Raw genomic sequence first — 20,383 nt, 5'->3', positions numbered from 1 at the left:
GCTACATTTTCTTAATCCATTCTATCATTGATGGGTATTTGGGTTGGTTCCAAGTCTTTGCTATTGTGAATAGTGCCACAATAAACATACATGTGCATGTGTCTTTATAGCAGCATGATTTATAATCCTTTGGGTATATACTCAGTAATGGGATGGCTGGGTCAAATGATATGTCTAGTTCTAGATCCTTGAGGAATTGCCACGCTGTCTTCCACAGTGGTTGAACTAGTTTATAGTCCCACCAACAGTGTAAAAGTGTTCCTGTTTCTCCACGTCCTCTCCAGCACTTGTTGTTTCCTGACTTTTTAATGATCACCATGCTAACTGGTGTGTGATGGTATCTCATTGTGGTTTTGATTTGTATTTCTCTGATGACCAGTGATGATGAGCATTTTTTCATGTGTCTGTTGGCTGCATAAATGTCTTAAAGATAAGTCAATTTGAGGAGGAAAGAGCAAAATTTTGTTTTTAACTTTGCAATAAGGTCACTTGAAACTTTCTAATGCAGATGGGACTTGATTTGGGAGACAATGAAGCAGGAGATAAGCAGTTTCAAGTTTTAAGACCCAGTAGGTTGAGATGAGGAGCTAAGATTAGAGAAATAGATAGGGCTACATGCCAGTTTTGAAAAAGTCTTGGAAACAAGCAGACCAGAAGTCAGATAAACAAAGGTACATTTGTATAGCATGTTATTACAGTGTACTTTTATATATTAATATATGATCTCAAATAATCCTTAAAACAACGCTGTGAAATTAGTATTATTACTATCCACACTTTATAGATGAGGAAACTAATATTGAATAAATTGCTCGAGATCACAAGGCCAAGAAGTCTAAAGGAATTCTAATAAAGTCCAATCTTTTTGTTCAAAGTCCATTGTCTTTTCTGTAATGGCAATGAAAGATAGTATGATGGTATTTGCAAGTTATTTTCAATATTTTAAAATTCTTTAAAGAAATCATGATTAGTAGGCTGGACACAGTGGCTCACGCCTGTAATCCCAGCACTTTGGAAGGCCAAGGCGAGTGGATCACCTAAGGCCAGGAGTTCCAGACCAGCCTGGCCAACATGGTGAAATCCCATCTCTACTAAAAAAAATACAAAAATTAGGCTGGGCGTGGTGGCTCATGCCTGTAATCCCAGCACTTTGGGAGGCCGAGACAGGCGGATCATGAGGTCAGGAGATCAAGACCATCCTGGCTAACATGGTGAAACCCCTTCTCTACTAAAAATACCAAAAAAAAAAAAATTAGCTGGGCATGGTGGTGGGTGCCTGTAGTCCCAGCTACTCAGGAGACTGAGGCAGGAGAATGGCGTGAACCCAGGAGGTGGCGGTTGCAGTGAGCTGAGATCGTTCCACTGCACTCCAGCCTGGGTGACAGGGCAAGACTCTGTCTCAAAAAAAAAAACCCCAAAAAATTAGCCGGGTGCTGTGGCATGCACCTGTAGTCCTGGCTACTCCAGAGGCTGAGGCAGAAGAATTGTTTCAGTCCAGGAGGCAGAGGCTGCAGTGAGAGATCCCACCACTGCATTCCAGAGAGATCCCACCACTGCATTCTAGCCTGGGCAACAGAAGGAGGCTCTGTCTCCAAAAATAAAAAAAGAGAAGAAAAAGAAATCATGATTAGGCTAACTAAAATTTCAAAAATAGGCTCTTGATTTAAACAGTTCAATGAGTTAAAATATGCTAGTTCATACTAATTAAACACTTTAGTTTGTGGTTATTTATATCTTTAATTTTTAAATTTAGAACTAAAACTATGACTTACAAATAAGTTAATATACATAATCTTAAAACAATGAATCTATAGGGAAAATAATAAAAGGGGTTCTTGGAGAAGAAAATATTAGAAGTTACCTTACCAACTTAAAATATTGGCTCTTAGTTTGAATTCAAGAGAGCCTAGCAAGGCAAAGTGCAGTGCCTATATAGTTGGTAGCCAAGAGGCCTATAGCAGATGGAGAAGGTGTGTCATCAAAAGATCAAGCATACAAGCAGCAAGTAAGGAAGCCTCAGAATGGAAGGGATGGGGAAAAGCAAACAGGAGAAGAGCTGTCACCAATTCTAATGAAAGAATCCAATACTCAAATTCTACTGTCTCTGTCTTCCTTTTTATCCTTTCATCTTGACAGAGAACCAGGAGTCTGGACTGTAGATTGTCAGGTTATGATAGCTGAAAAGAGCTACCCAGGTAGCAATTGCAGCTACAGAGAACAAAACAGAAAGTATCTGGCAGAAATCTTTTCTTATACAGTTCTCTTTTGCCAAGGAGTGCCTTTGCTCCTTACTAGGGTCTGGAAGAGTGAAGGAAGACATTGACTGGGGCATGGAGTTAGTTCCCAGAAGTGGTACTTGGATCATATCTTTCCTATTCAGTACAGTAGTATAATCATTGGCCTTCTTACCAGGAAGATGGGGAGCCTGTCAAGTTTGTATGGGCCCTATAAGCCTGGAGGAGTGGCATGAGCATCTCTCAGTCCTAGCTGTGAATGTGTAGGGCTAAAGTGGCATGCCATCAGAAATGAAATGAGATGGGACAAGGTTAAACAAAAAAACTGGAGAAAAATCCAAACTGGGTCTTCAAAGTAAACAAGCAGGTCCTGAGAGTCAAAATGAAAGTCATAGCATGTGACTCAGGGAAGAAGAGAAGCAACAGCAGTAGATGGGAATAGATAGAAACAGGAGAATCCCGGAGATGGGAGACTATGGCCCATGACTGACATTTTCTCTGCTCCCAATCATACCTGGTTCTGCACTTGCCCCACGACACTGTCATAAATAGACTTGGCTTCAGAGTCTGGCATGGACTGCTAGGAGATTATATCCAAAGCAGGTTACAGAGCCCAGAATTTCTTCAAGTTCTCATGCCTAGAAGGAGGAGATGGGACAATTCACGGCATTTTTCTTCTAAGATTCCTTAACAAAGTCCTTAGACTACCCAAGTAGGAAGGTGTTTTTCATTTACCAATGGCACAATTCACTGAAGAGTGGGCTGCTTAGTCACAATCTTGATCGGGGGTCAAAGAGGAGACTTAACTTTCTCTAAGTTTTGAATTGGGACAGAAGAAGGACCTGGCCTTTTATTGACATAGCCATCAGTCAAAGCATTTGGGCATATATTCGTAATATGTGTATATTTATTTATAAGTTATATATTTTTATTATATATAGTAAATACATTATAAAATGTACCAACATATAAATTTTTTAGTAAGATAAATACGAAATAAGTATGTTTAAAATTTTTAAAAATTGTATGAATTGCACAAAACTTTTAGTTCTTGATAATAGTGTTCATTAACTATAATGTTCTGGTTGCTTAATCTTGTTAATTATTATGGCTTTATACCAGCTGTAATTAATAACTCAAGACATCATACTCTATACTTAGGTGAGGTTTAGCATTGATGATAGGTGTAAGTCCATAATTTCAGTTAGTCTTCTGGATAATTTTTAAGTTTTGGGGTTTTCTTGGCTGACTTTTCTTAAGTTGGATTGGATCATCATCATTTTTACTTTCTAATGTGGGTGAAGAAAAAAAGCTCATGCTGAGAGTAAAAATGTCAACTCTCATTTTCTTGTTCATGGATGCTTATCATTATCTTTCAAAATACAGTGTGCTTTTTGCAGAAGGCCTTAAGACACATCCATTTTTTCAGTCTTAGCACACTTGAAATTAAATAACACAATTCATAAACCCACTGCATGAGTAAACTGCAGTCCATTCTAATGCGCTGAGAGCAAACGCACCAGTGCTGGTCCACTGTTTTGTGGTTTGGAGACTCCACTCTCAGGTTGCCTTCAGAGCTGCAAGGGACGTTACCACATGAGGGATCGAGTGACAGGCTGAATATTGAGTGGTAGTACAAAGTAATTTCTTATTTATTTCTTTTTAAATGTAGATAGAAGTTCTTATACTTTCCTCACATGACCAATGGCGTCATCTTATGTATCACCCGGGATATGGGTACTGTATTTGAGAGACAACAGGTCTAGAGTGATGGTTCTCAAACTTTTTTTTTTTTTTGAGACGGAGCCTATATCTGTCGCCCAGGCTGGAGTGCAGTGGTGCGATCTCGACTCACTGCAACCTCCGCCTCCCGGGTTCACTCCATTCTCCTGCTGAGTAGCTGGGACTACAGGCGCCCGCCACAATGCCCGGCTAATTTTTTGTGTTTTTGGTAGAGACGGGGTTTCACCGGGTTAGCCAGGATGGTCTCAATCTCCTGATCTCGTGATCCGCCCGCCTCGGCCTCCCAAAGTGCTGGGATTACAGGTGTGAGCCACTGCGCCCGGCCAGATTCTCAAACTTTTATTTGTAGTTTTCTTTCACTGGCTCTCAGGAGGGCATCCTAGAATCTGCATTTTAACAAACATTCTTGGTATTTCTAATGCAGATGACTTGTCCTAGGAACCTCTGAGATGAGCATGACTGCCTGGAACCAATATTTTTTTGGACACGTAGAGGGCCTTTCTCTGTATGATTGAGAGCTTGGTCCTGGAAATTCTACTACCCAGTTGCTGTGAAGGATTGGAGTACCTCTTACACTGGGATTGAGCCAGGACTGGAACCTGGCAGTCAGGCTAGCAGGAACTGCCAGTGCCTGCTCAAACTGTGAGGCTGATGAAGTATCAGAGGCCAAAAGTCCCAGGGCAGCAACTCCTTCTGAGAGGGAAGGCATATAATGACTGCAGATCTCTGTTCCTTTGACAGCAGAGCACAGTTCCTATGAGTAACTGAGACTCAACATTGTTTAGATATGGGGCTTCAGTTTATCTGTGGAAACCCAGGAAACAGGGAGAGTTCATTCCAAATGAATACTATCCCTGGACACACCTTGAAAAAGGATTTAGAACAGAGAGGCAATAACGATCCTCTTCATTGTCATCCTTATCATGATCTTCATGATCATCATTAATATTTTCATAACACCCTTGACAGTTTGCAAAGGACTTTCTTTAAACTTACAAGGTAAATATTTACTCTTTCTTTTTAAAGATGAGGAAACTGAGGCTCAGAGAGTTTATGTAAACCAGTCCTAGATCACATGCATAATCACTGATGAGGCTGGAATCCTAATCAAATATCTACAACCTAGCACTCTTTGTTCCATACCTGCCTGAAAATCAGAAAGCCTAATTTTCACAAAAGATAGTTTTCCTTTTTAGCCAGCATTGCCTAAGGGAAAATCTGGTAGTTTTGCCTGGTAGAGACAAACCAGTAGGTACACAAAGTGATGACAGCGAATGCCAGCAAATGCAAGATTCTCCTAGCAGTAATCTTGAAACAATGATAAGGACATTATCAAAAGAGTTCAAAGTGCTTTTGTGTTGTTTTCAAAATAGGTTTCACTGTTATCCACACTTGGCAATGATTTTTCTTTTATGTCAAAGGATAGTTCCTCCTCTTACCATTGCAGGATTTCACAAATTTTATTGCTTGTGATATTTGCTCACACTGTTCTTAATGACCATGCTTTGCTTATTGACACTAGGAGGGTGACTGCCATCTGTACCAGCACTATCAGAACTGCACAGAAATCTTCATTTTATGCTTGCTCTGTTGTGCTACTATTTGGGGGGGGGGAGAAAGAAACAAGAACAAAGCAAGTAATAGTGAGAAAAAGTGAGGGTAACAGGTTTTTGTTCAATGGTGAGTGTAGATTAGAAGGTGTCAATTATTGAAACACCATGGATCCCATCTATTCTGGGTTGTTCTAGTGCAGTTATATACGATACTGACCACATTCTAGTCACACACACACACACACACACACACACACAGAGAAAGATGCATAACAAGATGTTAACACTTGGTAATCTATTTGAGGGGCATTCGCATGCTCACTGTTCTTTCCATTTTTCTTTGGGTTTGAAACTTCTTAAAATAAAAAAACGAACTTTTAAAACAGAATTACAAAATAAAACATAACAACAAATTGGAAAAATATTTGCAGCAGAAATGATTCAAAAATTGCTAAGATTCTTAAATACAAAGTATACTTGCCAAAAAAACAACAACAACAACAACAACCCAACACTTGATATAGACAGAAGGGCATCAACAGACCGCTCACAGAGATAGAAATGCAAGTAACGAGTAAGCATGTGGGAAGTGTTTAATGCCACTGGTAACCGATGAAACACAAACGAAACAAAAATGTTTCATCTTACAGATAAACCAGAGAAATGAAAATCAAACAATATATTACTATTCTTTCTTCAAAAACAAGCAAAACAAATTAATTTAAACCACTGTAATACTCAGTGCTGATGAAGGTACAGCAACTGGGCATACTTTTATCCTTCTGGTGGAAGTGTAAATTAGCACACAGTTCTTTCTTCATTCAGTTTATTATTTTGTTGATATATAATAGTCGTATATATTTTCTTTCTTTTTTTTTTTTTTTTGAGATGGAGTCTTGCTCTGTTGCCCAGGCTGGAGTGCAGTGGCGCAATCTTGGCTCACTGCAAGCTCTGCCTCCCGGGTTCACGCCATTCTCCTGCTTCAGCCACCCGTGTAGCTGGGACTACAGGCACCCGCCACCACACCCGGCCAATTTTTTGTATTTTTAGTAGAGACGGGGTTTCACCGTGTTAGCCAGGATGGTCTTGATCTCCTGACCTCGTGATCCTCCTGTCTCGGCCTCCCAAAGTGCTGGGATTACAGGCGTGAGCCACTGCGCCCGGCCACAATAGTCGTATATATTTTCAAGGTACAGGTGATAATTTGATACATTCTTATAATGTGGAAAGATCAAACCAGGGTAATTGGATTTTCCATCACCTTAAATACTAATTTTTTCTTTAAGCTAGAAACATGCAAATTATCTTCTAGGCATTTTGAAATGTACAGTAGAGTAGTGTTAACCATAGTCACCCTACTGATCTGTAAAACCTAGGTTTTATTTCTTCTCTCTAACTCTATGTTATGCCCATTAATCAACCTCTCTTCAACACCCCTTGTCCCTCTCCTGCCCTCTGGTAACCACCAATCTACTCTCTATATTCATGAGATCCACTTTTTTTTTTTTTTTAAGCTCACACATGTGAGAACATGAGATATATTTGTCTTTGTTTATACTTATTTCACTCAACATAATGACCTCTAGTTCGATCCATGTTGCTATGAGTGACATGATTCCTTTGTGTCTTAAGGTTAAATAATATTCCATTGTGTATATATACCACATTTTCTTTATCCATTCATCCATTGATGGGCACTTAGGTTGATTCCAAGTTTTGTTTATTGTGAATAATGCTGCAATAAACATGGGAACGGAAATCTCTCTTCAATATATTGATTTCCTTTCTTTTGGATATATACCCAGTAGTGTGATGGCTGGGTCTTATGGTAGTTCTATTTTTAGTTTTTTGAGGCACCTCCATACTGTTTTCCATAGTGGGTATACTTTACTGAATTCATTAATCAGTTCTAACAGTTTTTGGTGGTGTCTTTAGGTTTTTCTAAATATAAGATCATGTTGTCTATGAACAAAGCTAATTTGACTTCTTCCCTTCCAATTTGGATGCCTTTATTTCTTTCTCTTGCCTAATTGCTCTGGTCAGGATTTCCAGTATTATATGGAATAAACGTTGTGAAAGTGGGCATCCTTGTCTTATTCCAGATCCTAGAGGAAAGGCATCCAGTTTCTCCCTGTTCAGTATGATGTTGGCTATGAGTTTGTCATATATGGCCTTTACTATTTTCAGGTATATTCCGTCTATACCCAGTTTGCTGAAGGTTTTTTTTTTTTTTTTTTATCATGAAGGGATACTATGGTTTGTTTGGCTCCACCAAGTTTCATGTTGAAAGTTGATCCCCAGTGTTAGAGGTGGAACCTGATGGAAGGTGTTTGGATTGTGGAGGTGGATCCCTCATAAAGGGATTGGTGCCATTCTCATGGGAGTGAGTGAATTCTACTCTTCGTCTTCATGGGAACTGATTGTTGAAAAGAGACAGGCACCTCTTCCTCTGTCTTGCTGCTTCTCTCACCATGTGATCTCTATGTACTGGCTCCCCTTACCTTCTACCATGAATGGAAGCAGCCCGAAGCCCTGACCAGAAGCAGATGCTAGCACTATGTTTCTTTTATAGCCTGCAGAAGCATGAGCCGAATAAATCTGTTTTTTAAAAAATTACCCAGCCTCAGGTATTCCTTTATAGCAACACAAACAGAATAAGACAAGGGATGTTGAATTTTATCAGATGCCTTTTAGCATCTATTGGAGTGATATACTTGGGTGCTCCAGTGTTGGGTACATAGACATTTATAATTGTTCTATCTACTTGCTGAATTGACTCCTTTAATGATATAATGACCTTCTTTGAATCTTTTCACAGTCTTTGACTTGTAGTCCATTTTATCTATGTACAATTACTCCTCTTTTTGAGTTTCCAGTTGCATGGAATATCAACTCCATGTCTTTACTTTCAGTCTGTGTCTTTATAGTTGAGGTGGGTTTCTTGCAGGCAGCGTATAGTTGGGTATTGTTTCTTTTATCCATTCAGCCGCACTGTGTTTTTTAATTGAAGAACTAAATCCATTTACATTCAGTCTTATTATTGCTAAGTAAGGACTTACTATTACCATTTTGTTGCTTGTTTTCTGGTTTTTTTTATAAATTCTCTCTTCCTTTCTTACTGTCTTTCATTGTGGTTAGATTATTTTTGTCTGGTAGTGTGTTTTAATTCATTGCTTTTTAATTTATTTTTAATTACTTCATTTTTTTTTTTGTTGCCCAGGCTGGAGTGCAGTGTCGCAGTCTCAGCTCACTGCAACCTCCGCCTCCCAGGTTCAGGCAATTCTCCTGCCTCAGCCTGCCAAGTGGCTGGGATTACAGGCGCCTGCCACCATGCCTGGCTAATTTTTGTATTTTTAGTAGAGACAGGGTTTCATCAGGTTGACCAGGATGGTCTCAAACTCCTGGCCTCAAGTGATTTGCCCGCCTCAGCCTCCCAAAGTGCTGGGATGACAGGCACGAGCCACCATGCCTGGTCTAAGCCACCATGTCCGGCCCATTGCTTTTTATTTCTAATGTATCTATTATAGTTTTTTGCATTGTGGTTCCCATGAAGCTTATGAAAACATCTTCTAGATATAATAAGTTATTTTAAAGAGATAATGTTATCTGAGATCACTAAAAAATAATAGAAACAAAGAAAAAATTTTTTAAAAACTCTACAATTTAAGTCCATCCCCCATACATTTTGACTTTTTTTTGTCTCACCTTACATAGTTTTATATTGCCCATCTTTTAACAGGTTGTGTAGCTATTACTGTTTTTAATAGATTTATCTTATAGGCTTCATACTTGAGTTTGAGTAGGTGGTACACCACAGAGTATTAGTGTATTCTGAGGTTGTTTATATACTTAATTTTACCAGTGAGTTTTTTACCTTCCAATGTTTTCTCTTTGCACATTAGTGATTTTTTTCTTTCAGATTGAGTAACTGTCTTTAGCATTTGATGTAACATGGGTCTGGTGATGGTGAATTCGCTCAGCTTTTGTCCGTCTTGGAAAGACTTTATCTTAGCATATTTGAAGGATACCTCTGATGGATACAGTGTTCTTCGATGGCAGCTTTTTTCTTTCAGCACTTTGAAAATGTTTTCACACTCTCTCTTGGCTTATATAGTTTCCGTTGTGAAGTCCTTTGCCAGATGAACTGGACCTCTTTTATGTGCTATTTGCTTCTTTTCTCTTGCTGTTTTCAGGATCTTCTCTTCGTCCTTGACCTTTGAGAGTTTGATTAGTATATTTTGGGATGGTCTTATTTGGGTTGAATCTATCTGATGTTCTCTGTCCTTCCTGTACCTGGATATTTATGTCTTTTGAAAGTTTTCAAAAGTTTTCTGTTATTGTTTCTTTAAATAAGCTTTCTACCCCTTACTCTTCTTCAACTCTCTCTTGAGCATCAATAATTTTTAGATTTGGTCTTCTGAGGGAATTTTCTGTATCTTGTAGGTGATCTTCATTCCTTTTTATATTTTTCTTCTCTGACTGTGTGTTCTCAAATAGCCTGTCCTCAAGCTCACTGATTCTTCTGCTTTATCCATGCTGCTTTTGAGAGTCTCTAGTGAATTTTTTAGTTCAGCATATATATTTAAAGATTTCTGTTTGGTTTTATTTTTATTATTTCAATCTCTGTTAAATTTCTTTGATAAATTTCTTAATTGATTTTCTGTGTTATCTTGGTGATCACTGAGTTTCCTTGTAATTGCTATTTTGTTCTTGGTCAGTGAGCTCGCATATCAACATCTCATTAAGGTCAGTCACTGGTTCCTTGCTTTGTTCATTTTGGGGAAGTCCTGGTTCCTTGTTTGCTGTTGTTGTGGCTGTATGTCTGTTTCTTTGCATTAAAGGAGTAGTTATTTACTCCAGTCTTCTCTCTCTGACTTGTTTTGGTTTTTAATGGATATTTTTGCTTTTTTGTTTGTGATTTGTATCTTTTTTCTCCCCAACTAGGTTGCTGTCTCCTTTTTGGCACTAGATGGCACCTTAAGCCCAGGTTTGCGTCGAATCTAATAAAGGATCAGAGTGCTGCCTGTCCCAAATGGAAGAGGTCCCAAAGGGGATATTCTGGCAATGTGGGTCACCTGGCCAAGGGTTTGTGCCAAGGGGAACTGTGGAACATATTTCCTGCAGTGTGGTACTGCCACTCTGATTTGGTGTCTCCCTTGGCCTAGTTATAGAGCAGAATTTCTAGGGTTGGGATGGTTGTCTCACCTCTCCACTTTGTCTCTGGCTGTCCTCAGGGATATTTGTCCCTTCAAGTACTCCTGATACTTCCCATGGGTTGAGGTAGGGACAGGTCTTTTGTCAGGAGCCCAAGGTGATAGGGAAGCTGGTTGTCAACCTTGATCTCACTTTTTCTAGTGAAGAAACCATGAGTTGGGGGAAATATTTTCATATGCTGGGTGCAAGGCAGATTGTGGAGAGGGGAGTCACGGATATGGAAATCTGATTTCCTTTCCATCTGCTTGGAGTTTTTTCACTTCTCCATGGCCCCGGGAACTGTTTCATCCTCATCTTTGGGTTCTGGGTTATTGCTGGTAATAATCTCGGTAATGTATGTTTGTTTTTAGTTTTCTGTTGTGACAGCATGAAGCCAGCTTGCTTCTATGCTGCCATTTTGGACCTGGAAGACAGCATGAAGTTCTTAAAAGCAATTTTTCAACATATATGAAAAAATTTAAATTATTATTTTGGGCCGAATGTGGTGGCTCATGCCTGTAATCTCAGCACTTTGGGAGGCTGAGGTGGGAGGCTTACTTGAGTCCAGGTGTTTGAGACCAGCCTGGGCAACATAGTGAAACCCCATCTCTACAAAAAATTTTTTAAAATTTGCTGAGTGTGGTGGCATGTGCCTGTAGTCTGAGACAGGAGACTGAGACATGAGACTGAGACAGAACTGCCTGAGCCTAGGATATTGAGGCTGCAGTGAGCCATGATTGTGTCACTGCACTCCAGCCTGGGTGACAGAGTGAGATCTTGTTTCAATAAATAAATATGTTTTAATTTAGTAATTGTAGCTCTAAGAATTATCTTGGAAATAAGGAAAGATATACATTAATGTCTGTATAAGTATGTTCATTTTAGCATTATATCTAAAGCAATAACTTTGGATCTACCTTAAGTATCAACAGTAAAAGAATGATCAAATTCATTTTAACACGTCTATATGTATGTTATGTAGCTATTAAAACTGATATTGAAGAAATTTTAATGACATGGAAAATTTCTCACAGCATATGCTGAGGGAGAAAAAAGCAGGGTACAAAATTATATCTCAATTCAATTATCAGTATCTAAATTCACTTCTAAACATATCATCCATGGATTTAAGAAATACACCAAGATACTTTCACTTCTGGGAAGGTGGTGACATACTGTCTTTTATGCCTCCTGCTAAGTACAACTAAAAACTCTGGACATTATATTTAAAACAAACTTTAAAAGACTCTGCAAAATGGAGAGAAGGCAGACCAGCTGAGGGTCTTGAGACACAAGGAACAACATGGTGGTGAGTGTCCTGGGTTTTCTTTTTGCCTCATATATCCCATAGCAAACATATATACTTTTTGTTCCCTCCAAATAATTTCCTTTAACAGGAAATTCTTGCAAGACAGGTCTCAGGCAACAAATTCTCTTAGTTTTTATTTGTCTCAAGACATCTTTATTTCCCCTTCACTTTTGAAGGATCGTTTTTACAGGTTAGTGGGTTTTTTCTTTCCACATTTTAAATATTTCAAGTCATTCTCTTCTTGCATAGTTCCTTAAAAAAAAAAAAAGTTCAGTATAATTATTATCAATAGGTAAGGTGTTTTTTTCTCCCTGACTTCTTGCAAGATTTTCTTTGTCTTTGGTTTTTCATAGTTTAAATATGATATGTATAGGTGTAGGGTTTTGTTTTGTTTTTTGCATTGATCCTGGTCAGTGTTCTCTGAAATTCCTGAATCTGTAGTTTGGTGTCTGTCATAAATTTTGGAAAATTCTCAGCCATTATTACTCAAATATTTCTTTGGTTCTTTTGTCCATTCTTTTTCTTGTATTCCGATAATGAGTATGTCACACTGTTTATAACTGAATATTCTGTACTGTTTTGTTCATTCTTTTTTCCTCTCTGCCTTTCACTTTGAGGAGTTTATATTGACATTTCAAGATCACTGATTTTGTTTCATTGGCCATATTCAATATATTGATAAGCCTATGAAAGACATTCTTCACTTCTTAAAACAGTGCTTTTTATTTCTAGCATTTTCTCTTGATTCTTTCTTAAAGTTTAAATTGCTGTGCTTACATTACCCATCTTGTCTTGCATGTTGTACACTTTTTTCATTAGTGCCCTTAGCCTGTTAATCAGAGTTGTTTTAAATTTCTGGTCTGATAATGTCAAAATCTCTGGCACAGCTGAATCTGGTTCTGATATTTGCTTTGTCTCTTCAGACTGTTTTTTTCTTTCCTTTTAGCATGCCTCATCATTTTTTATTGAAGCCTGTATACCATCATTACATCATTGGGTAATACCATTTAAGATAAATAGGCCTTCAGTGTGAGAGTTTATGTTTATCTGACTAGGAGTTACACTGTGTTTACTGTTTGCTATTAACTGTTGGCATCTGAGCATTTCCTCCAGTATCTTAGTTTTTTTTTTTTTTTTGAGACAGAGTCTTGCTCTGTCCCCTAGGCTAGAGTGCAGTGGCGCAATCTTGGCTCACTGCAAGCTCTCCTGGGTTCACGCCATTCTCCTGCCTCAGCCTCCTCCTGAGTAGCTGGGACTACAGGCGCTCACCACTGTGCCTGGCTAATTTTTTGTATTTTTAGTAGAGATGGGGTTTCACTGTGGTCTCGAACTCCTGACCTTGTGATCCGCCCGCCTCGGCCTCCCAAAGCAGTGTCTTTGTTTTTATCACCCCTTTTGTCTCCTGTTTTGTCTTTGGGTTTCCCTAGAAACCCCTTCTTAAAAAGAGTCTAAACTTTGCAGTCTTTCATCTATAATCTATTATCAGGGGCTCTGTAAATGTGATGGTAAGGTGTGTGTAGAAGGAAGCATTCTATACTCCTATAATTAGGTCTCAGTCTTTTGGTGAGTCTTTGCCCTAGGCTGTTACCTTGACAAGTTTTTCTCAGCATTTCCTCCCCTTTAGTGAGATAGGAAGGCTAGAGTGGGTGGAAGTTGTCTAATTGCCCTTCTTCAGGTCAGATAAGGCTTTGGTAAGACAGTTTCCTTGAGAGCTTGCCTTCGTTACAGAGAATAGACGGAAGAACAGAGCTCCCCAGGAATATTCCAAAATAGCTATTTTCTTCTCCCGCTGCTGGAAGCAGGAGCAGATTCTCTGATCTTCACAGTGAGAACACGTTGGGGCTCTTGGAGGTAAAACTCACAAAAGTATGGGACCCTCTAAGATTCTCCTCCCTGCCCCCAAGAATTTTTAACTCTCAAGCTAGTCCACACTGAGCTTCGAGAAATGCGTCGATTAAAGCTTAAGTGTTCTTGTCAGTGCAGGTTCCAACAGCTGACTTCTCTCAGGCTTCTGCTCCCTGCAAGCTATGATGCTTTATGCTACTCCTCTCTCCAGCTTTCAGGACAGCAGTTTACCCTGTGATCTCAATTCTCTGATAGATAGAAGAAGAGTTGTTTTTGGTTCATTCAGCCTTTTTCTTGTTGTGAGAATAGGAATGACAGCTTCCAAGCTTATTACATGTTGGAGTGAAACTAGAACTCCATTAGTTGCTTTTTAATGATAATTTTGCAAAAGTGGGTATCACAATAGAATCAAGTTATTGAGTTGTATTGAGTTATTGGTGGGTGAGTTTTGTTAGTAATAATTATATTGATAATCTTAAAGATCTTGAACTTGCTTTCAAATTAAAAATTTTAAGACATAACCTACCACACAAATACTCATTCTTACAATTTTATTTTTTTTTATATTGCACTCCCATGGAACTATCCACTGCTTAATAAGGAAAATGTTTAACCACCTTTGATATTTAAATCTTTACAACTATATAAAATAGCAGAGATTTCAACAATATAAGTATTAACCACTTAGGGACCATCATTTTGCATATATTTAACATTGGCTCTCCTATAATTTGATTTTATTAAACAAAATACAACATTGTGTATTTTCTTTTACCAAGAATGTTTTATAGTGCAGTAATTCTTTCAGTTGTTAATCATATAAACTCAGCCAGAAATAGAGCTTTTTATTCATGCTATAATGGTCTTTATCAGACTTGGAAATTCTTATGCTTAATAAAACGACTACAGTTTTACAGTGGCAAAAATGATAAAGATTAGTTTAATTTATTGTAATTACCGATAGAATATTTCCTATAAAATATAAGCTTAATTAGGAAGCATTGTTTTAAAATTACAATTTGAGAAGCTTTTAAGATAGCAAATTTGATTTTAAATTCCATTTCTTTTTACTTAGGTTACTTCCAACCGTAATTGATCAGAAATCATTTATTTTCCCTCAGGAATCTGAGGGTAAACTTTGGCGATCCCAAAGACAGCACAGTTCATCTCTGCCTGTCTTTCCAAGCGCAAAGGTAGGTATAGAGAAATTCATAGAGACAGAAAGTAGTTTAGTGATTGCCAGGGGCTGGGAGGAGCAGAGACTAGAAGTGACTTAATGGGTATGAAGTTTCTTTGGGGGATGATTAACATGTTCTAGAATTATTATGTGGTGATGATTGCACTACTCTGTTAATATAGTAAACACCATTGAATTATATACTTTAAAAATGTGAATTTTATGGTATATTAATTACATCTCGATGAAGCTGTTAAAAACTTTTTTAAAAAGTTAGAAAACATAATGAATGTATAGGTCTGTTTCTAGAATTTCATTTTATAGTTGTTTCAGGTATGTTCATGGCATAGTCAATTTCTACAACAAAAGAGCTTTCTTCAGAAGAAAATAAATCAAGACATAATGCCTTCACATTTTTTAATAGAGCCGGGTGGCAAGGAATAGAGCTCAATATATTTCTGACTTTGCCTCCATTGAGTGTTCTCTCAATTTTGTATCTGTTTTGTCCCTGTCTTAGTTTAGGCTGCTGTAACAGAATACCATGAACTGGGTGGCTTAAACAACAGAATTCTATTTCTTACAGCTCTGGAGGCTGGAATTCAAAGGTCAAGGTGCCGGCAGATCCGGTGTCTGGGGAGGTCTTTCTTCCTAGTTTGCAGACAGCCTTCTTCATTTGTTTCTTCACATGGGAGAGAGAGAGAAAACCAGCAAGCTCTTGTGTGTCTTTTTATAAGGGCATTGATCTCATTCATTAGGGCTCTACCCTCATGAGCTAATTATCTCCCAAAAACCTCACCTGTTAGCACCATTACACTGGGTTAGGATTTCAACATATGAGTTTTGGTGGGCGGGGGGAGTGGGGGCACAAACATTCAGTCCATAGCACACCCTGACTTAAAAGTAATACTAGCTCACCTCTTTTGGGTAGCAGGAACTGTTTTCAGTACTTTGAAAATACTAACTTGTTTGAACTTCAGAACAACCCTAGAAGAAGGTGTTATTATTATTATTATTAAGATAGAGTTTCACTCTTGTCACCCAGGCTAGAGTGCAATAGCGTGATCTCGACTCACTGCAACCTCCGTCTCTCAGGTTCAAGCAATTCTTTGCCTCAGCCTCCTGAGTAGCTGGGATTACAGGCACCCGCCACCACGTCTGGCTAATTTTTGTATTTTTAGTAGAAATGGGATTTCACCATCTTGGCCAGGCTGGTCTTGAACTCCCGACCTCATGATCCACCTGCCTCGGCCTCCCAAAGTGCTGGGATTGCAGGCATGAGCCACCGCGTGTGGCCAGTTGTATGACTTTTTACATGTCTATCTTCCCACTAGATTATAAGCTTAATGAGGGCAGTACCTGTATCAGTTTGTTCATTGTTATATTATGCCTAGGGTGTGGGCCATAGGCTCTTGACCTCCTAAAAGTTTGCTGAAAATCACTAACATGAGGCAGATTGATTAGTAGGAGAAAAGGCATACGAGTTTATTTAACATGTATACACAGGAGCCTTCAGTATGAAGACCCAACATCCCAATAAGTTACAGAAGCTTATGTATCATCTTGGGGTTACAGAAAGAATGGGGGCTCAGGTCATGGCCAAAACCAGGTTATGTTTATAAATCAGGTTCAGTGGCAAAACAGGTTATAAGAGGGAGAAAGGAAGAGGCTTGGCTAGCAAAGACGGCCTTGTGTGTAGATGCAGCCTCCCTCAGACAGAATAGATGGCAAATGTTTCTTTTCAGTCGTTTAAAGGTATCAGACTCAATCTCTCCCAGATCCAGGAAATGACTGGAAAGGGGAGCCTTGGCAGCATTGATGGAGATTCTTTACAGAAGCAAAATTTCTCCACAAAAGACAGCTTTGCAATACCACTTCTGTTTGCTGGCCCTGTGGCAACTATTTCAAAATATGTCAGAGATATATATTTTGGGGTAAAATATTTGTATTTCCTTCACAGAGGATTCTGCATCAATGTTTGTTGAATGGATAAATGAAATCACCACAGTGATCTCTAAGAGTGTGCTCATTTCCATGTAAAATGTCAGTTCAGGCTCCTGTGAACTCCCAAAGCAGCCCCCTCTTACCTCTGTCCTTGCACTTGTTACATTGGGTCTGTCAGCCACTCTCTGAGGATTGCTTACTGTGTGCCCACGATTATTAGAGGCTGAATAAGATAGATCAAATCCCTGACATCAGAGAGCTTATATTCTAGTGGGGAAAGACAGACCATCAGTAAGATAATACCAGATAATGATAAAAGCTCTGATAAAAATAAAACAGAATGCTGTGATCAAGGGAGCTTAAATTTCTCATCTTCCTTACTGTTAAATCACTTCTTCAGTCATTTTTTTTACTTGGTTGGCCAAGAATCTCAGGAGGTCCACAGATGGTCCCCAAGACCACAGATTAGATGGTGATCTCTGATTTAATAAGAACAATGAAATAAGATGTATGAAATTAGGCTATTTTAGAATGTATAATTGCTATTATTGTTCTGGGAAAAAAACAAAACAAAACTATGGCCAGAAATTTATTTGCCCCAAAGAACTCTGAATCCTGACTAATGTTCATGAAGATGCACTGTGTTCTTTTAGATGCTATGAGGATGGGTGAGCTTCTCTTAAAAAGGGGCATGGACTATTTCCCACCCTGACTTTGCCTCCAGAGCCTGGATTACTATTGTTGTTGTATTTCTAATATCTGTGACATCTGCTTAAAAATGCATATCCTCTGACATAAAAAAGAGCCCTAATTTTGCACTGTAAAGTCAAAGACAAACAATGCTGTCTTGCCAGCTGTTACACATTTCTACTACACCAACATAAACGCTTGTATTATTAAGTACTTTTGAAATCCAACTGGGATGTTACTACCTTTAATTGCCCACTTCCAACCTTTTAAATCAGGTGAAACCCCAGTCATTTCTTTAAGCTCTCTCTCCCCAAAAGTGGATAGCTGTTTGTGAAATTCATACCAAAAAGCTTATATGACAAACAGTTAGGAGTTGCTCAATTGTAATTAAGAATCATAATTTAAAATTGTTTATTAAGCCTCTTTTATTTATTTTTTATTTATTTTTATTTTTTATTTTTGAGACGGAGTCTCGCTCTGCCGCCCAGGCTGGAGTGCAGTGGCCGAATCTCAGCTCACTGCAAGCTCCGCCTCCCGGGTTTACGCCATTCTCCTGCCTCAGCCTCCCGAGTAGCTGGGACTACAGGCGCCTGCCACATGGCCCGGCTAGTTTTTTGTATTTTTTAGTAGAGACGGGGTTTCACCATGTTAGCCAGGATGGTCTCGATCTCCTGACCTCGTGATCCGTCTCGGCCTCCCAAAGTGCTGGGATTACAGGCTTGAGCCACCGCACCGGCCTAAGCCTCTTTTAATTTGAAAAAGCATACTCAGAAACATTTACAATTTAAAAAAGAAAGGTTACACTAATCTTTCACTTTCTGAGGTTTTCTCTTGAAAAAAATAGAATCAGTGGTGAAATATCAGTGAGTAGTATTGGAATATAAAGTCTAATTTTCAGAATTTGCAGATAACTGGGCGAAATCAATATGGACTCCATTTTTGCTTATTAAAATACTAATTTTTAATTTTTTCCTCCAAGTGTATCAGTAATACATGCTTGTTGTTGTGACAAACATAATATGAAGATGTAGAGGCAAGGCCAGTTGTTTAACCCACACCCTCTACCGAACTACCCAGTCCCATGAGGCAACCAGTGTTAACAGCGGGTTTATTTGTCCACTCATTCCCCTTTGTAATAGTGTATATACAGTACAAGTACATATGCAGATATGTAGGATTTGAGTTGGTTATGAATTTTTTTGCTTTTACTGAAACAGATAACATTTTGAGTCATGCAAATAAAAACCATTTTTGTTCATAAACACTATATATGAAGTTATGTTCATACAATTATTTGCATAAAATATATGTTATTTTATGTTTATAAAATAGGATAGAAATGTAATATGGTGATATTTCTGAGGTTTTTTTTCTATTGACTATCCATGACAACAAAAGAGGGAAAGTGGGACCCTATAGGTTCTGGGGTTGAGTCTAAGGAGCCCAAAGTAAGTGGGAAATATCTTTGATAGCTCATGCTTTGGCATATAAATTATAGCAATTTTTCACTCCATTTCATTATATATCCTTTTTTGTTTCAATGTAAAAGTAATGGATTTTACTTCAAAATATTTAGATAAAACTCATGCCCCAAATAATATATCTCGTTTATTATGTTCCTGTCACACTACCACATACTCCCAGTAGTGCCCCAATTTGAGATGCAGAGGATTGTATAGCATCAGTATATTCATTTACCAAACATTTTCAAATTTTTATTTATTTCATTTATTTTATTTTTTATTTTTGTGAGTACATAGTAGGTGTACATATGTATGGGGTACATGAGCTATTCTGGTATAGGCTTGCAACGCATGATAATCACATCAGGGTAAATGGGGTAGCCATCACCTCAAGCTTGCATTTATCCCTTGTGTTACAAACAATCCAGTTATACTCTTTAGTTATTTTTAATGTACAATAAATTATTACTGACTATAGTTGCTCTGTCGTACTATCAAATACTAGTTCTTATTCATTCTTTCTATTTTTTTGTACCCATTAACCATCCTCACTTCCCCACTAACCCACACTACCCTTCCCAGACTCTAGTAATCATCCTTCTACTTTCCATCTTCATGAGTTCAACTATTTTAATTTTTAGCTCCCACAAATAAATAAGAACATGTGAATCCTGTCCTTGCTTGCCTGGCTTATTTCACTTGACATAATGAAGTCCAGTTCCATCCCTGTTGTTGTAAATGACAAGATCTCATTCTTTTTTGTGGCTGAATAGTACTTCACTGTGTATATGTACCACTTTTTCTTTATCCATTCATCTGGGCTTTTTGTTTGCTTGTTTGTTTTTTAACTTTTAAGTTCAAGGGTGCATGTGCGGATTTGTTACATAGGTAAACTTGTGTCATGGGGATTTGTTGTGCAGATTATTTCATCACCCAGGTATTAAGCCTAGTACCCATTAGTTATTTTTCCTGATCCTCTCCCTTCTTCCACCCTCCTCCCTCCAATAGGACCCAGTGTATGTTGTTCCTCTCTATGTGTCCATGTGTTCTTATCACTTAGCTCCCACTTATAAATGAGAACATGTGGTATTTTCTGTTCCCACATTAGCTTGCTAAGGATAATGGCCTCCAGCTCCATCCATGTCCCTGCAAAGTACATGGTCTCATTCCTTTTTATGGCTGCATAGTATTCCATGGTGTATATGTACCACATTTTCTTTATCCAGTCTATTATT

At 38.4% G+C, this 20,383-nt stretch overlaps 1 protein-coding gene across 4 annotated transcripts in view; it reads left to right on the top strand.

The window, feature by feature from the left end:
* Window positions 1–20,383, top strand: part of IQCH (IQ motif containing H) — a 265,552-nt gene that overhangs the window by 13,325 nt on the left and 231,844 nt on the right. For 2 of the 4 annotated variants that reach the window (XM_011940350.1, XM_011940353.1), the window contains exon 4: window positions 14,953–15,070. The exons of the other annotated variants lie outside the window; for them this stretch is intronic. In XM_011940350.1, coding sequence (XP_011795740.1) covers window positions 14,953–15,070 — 118 coding nt within the window. The remainder of the gene's footprint in view (window positions 1–14,952; window positions 15,071–20,383) is intronic. 4 annotated transcript variants of the gene reach the window in all.

This window comes from Colobus angolensis, unplaced genomic scaffold (assembly GCF_000951035.1).
Source record: "Colobus angolensis palliatus isolate OR3802 unplaced genomic scaffold, Cang.pa_1.0 Scaffold19, whole genome shotgun sequence".
In the NCBI taxonomy this organism is placed as follows: domain Eukaryota; kingdom Metazoa; phylum Chordata; class Mammalia; order Primates; family Cercopithecidae; genus Colobus; species Colobus angolensis.
Note: the sequence above shows the minus strand (reverse complement) of the source record. Positions and strands in the feature narration are given on the sequence as shown.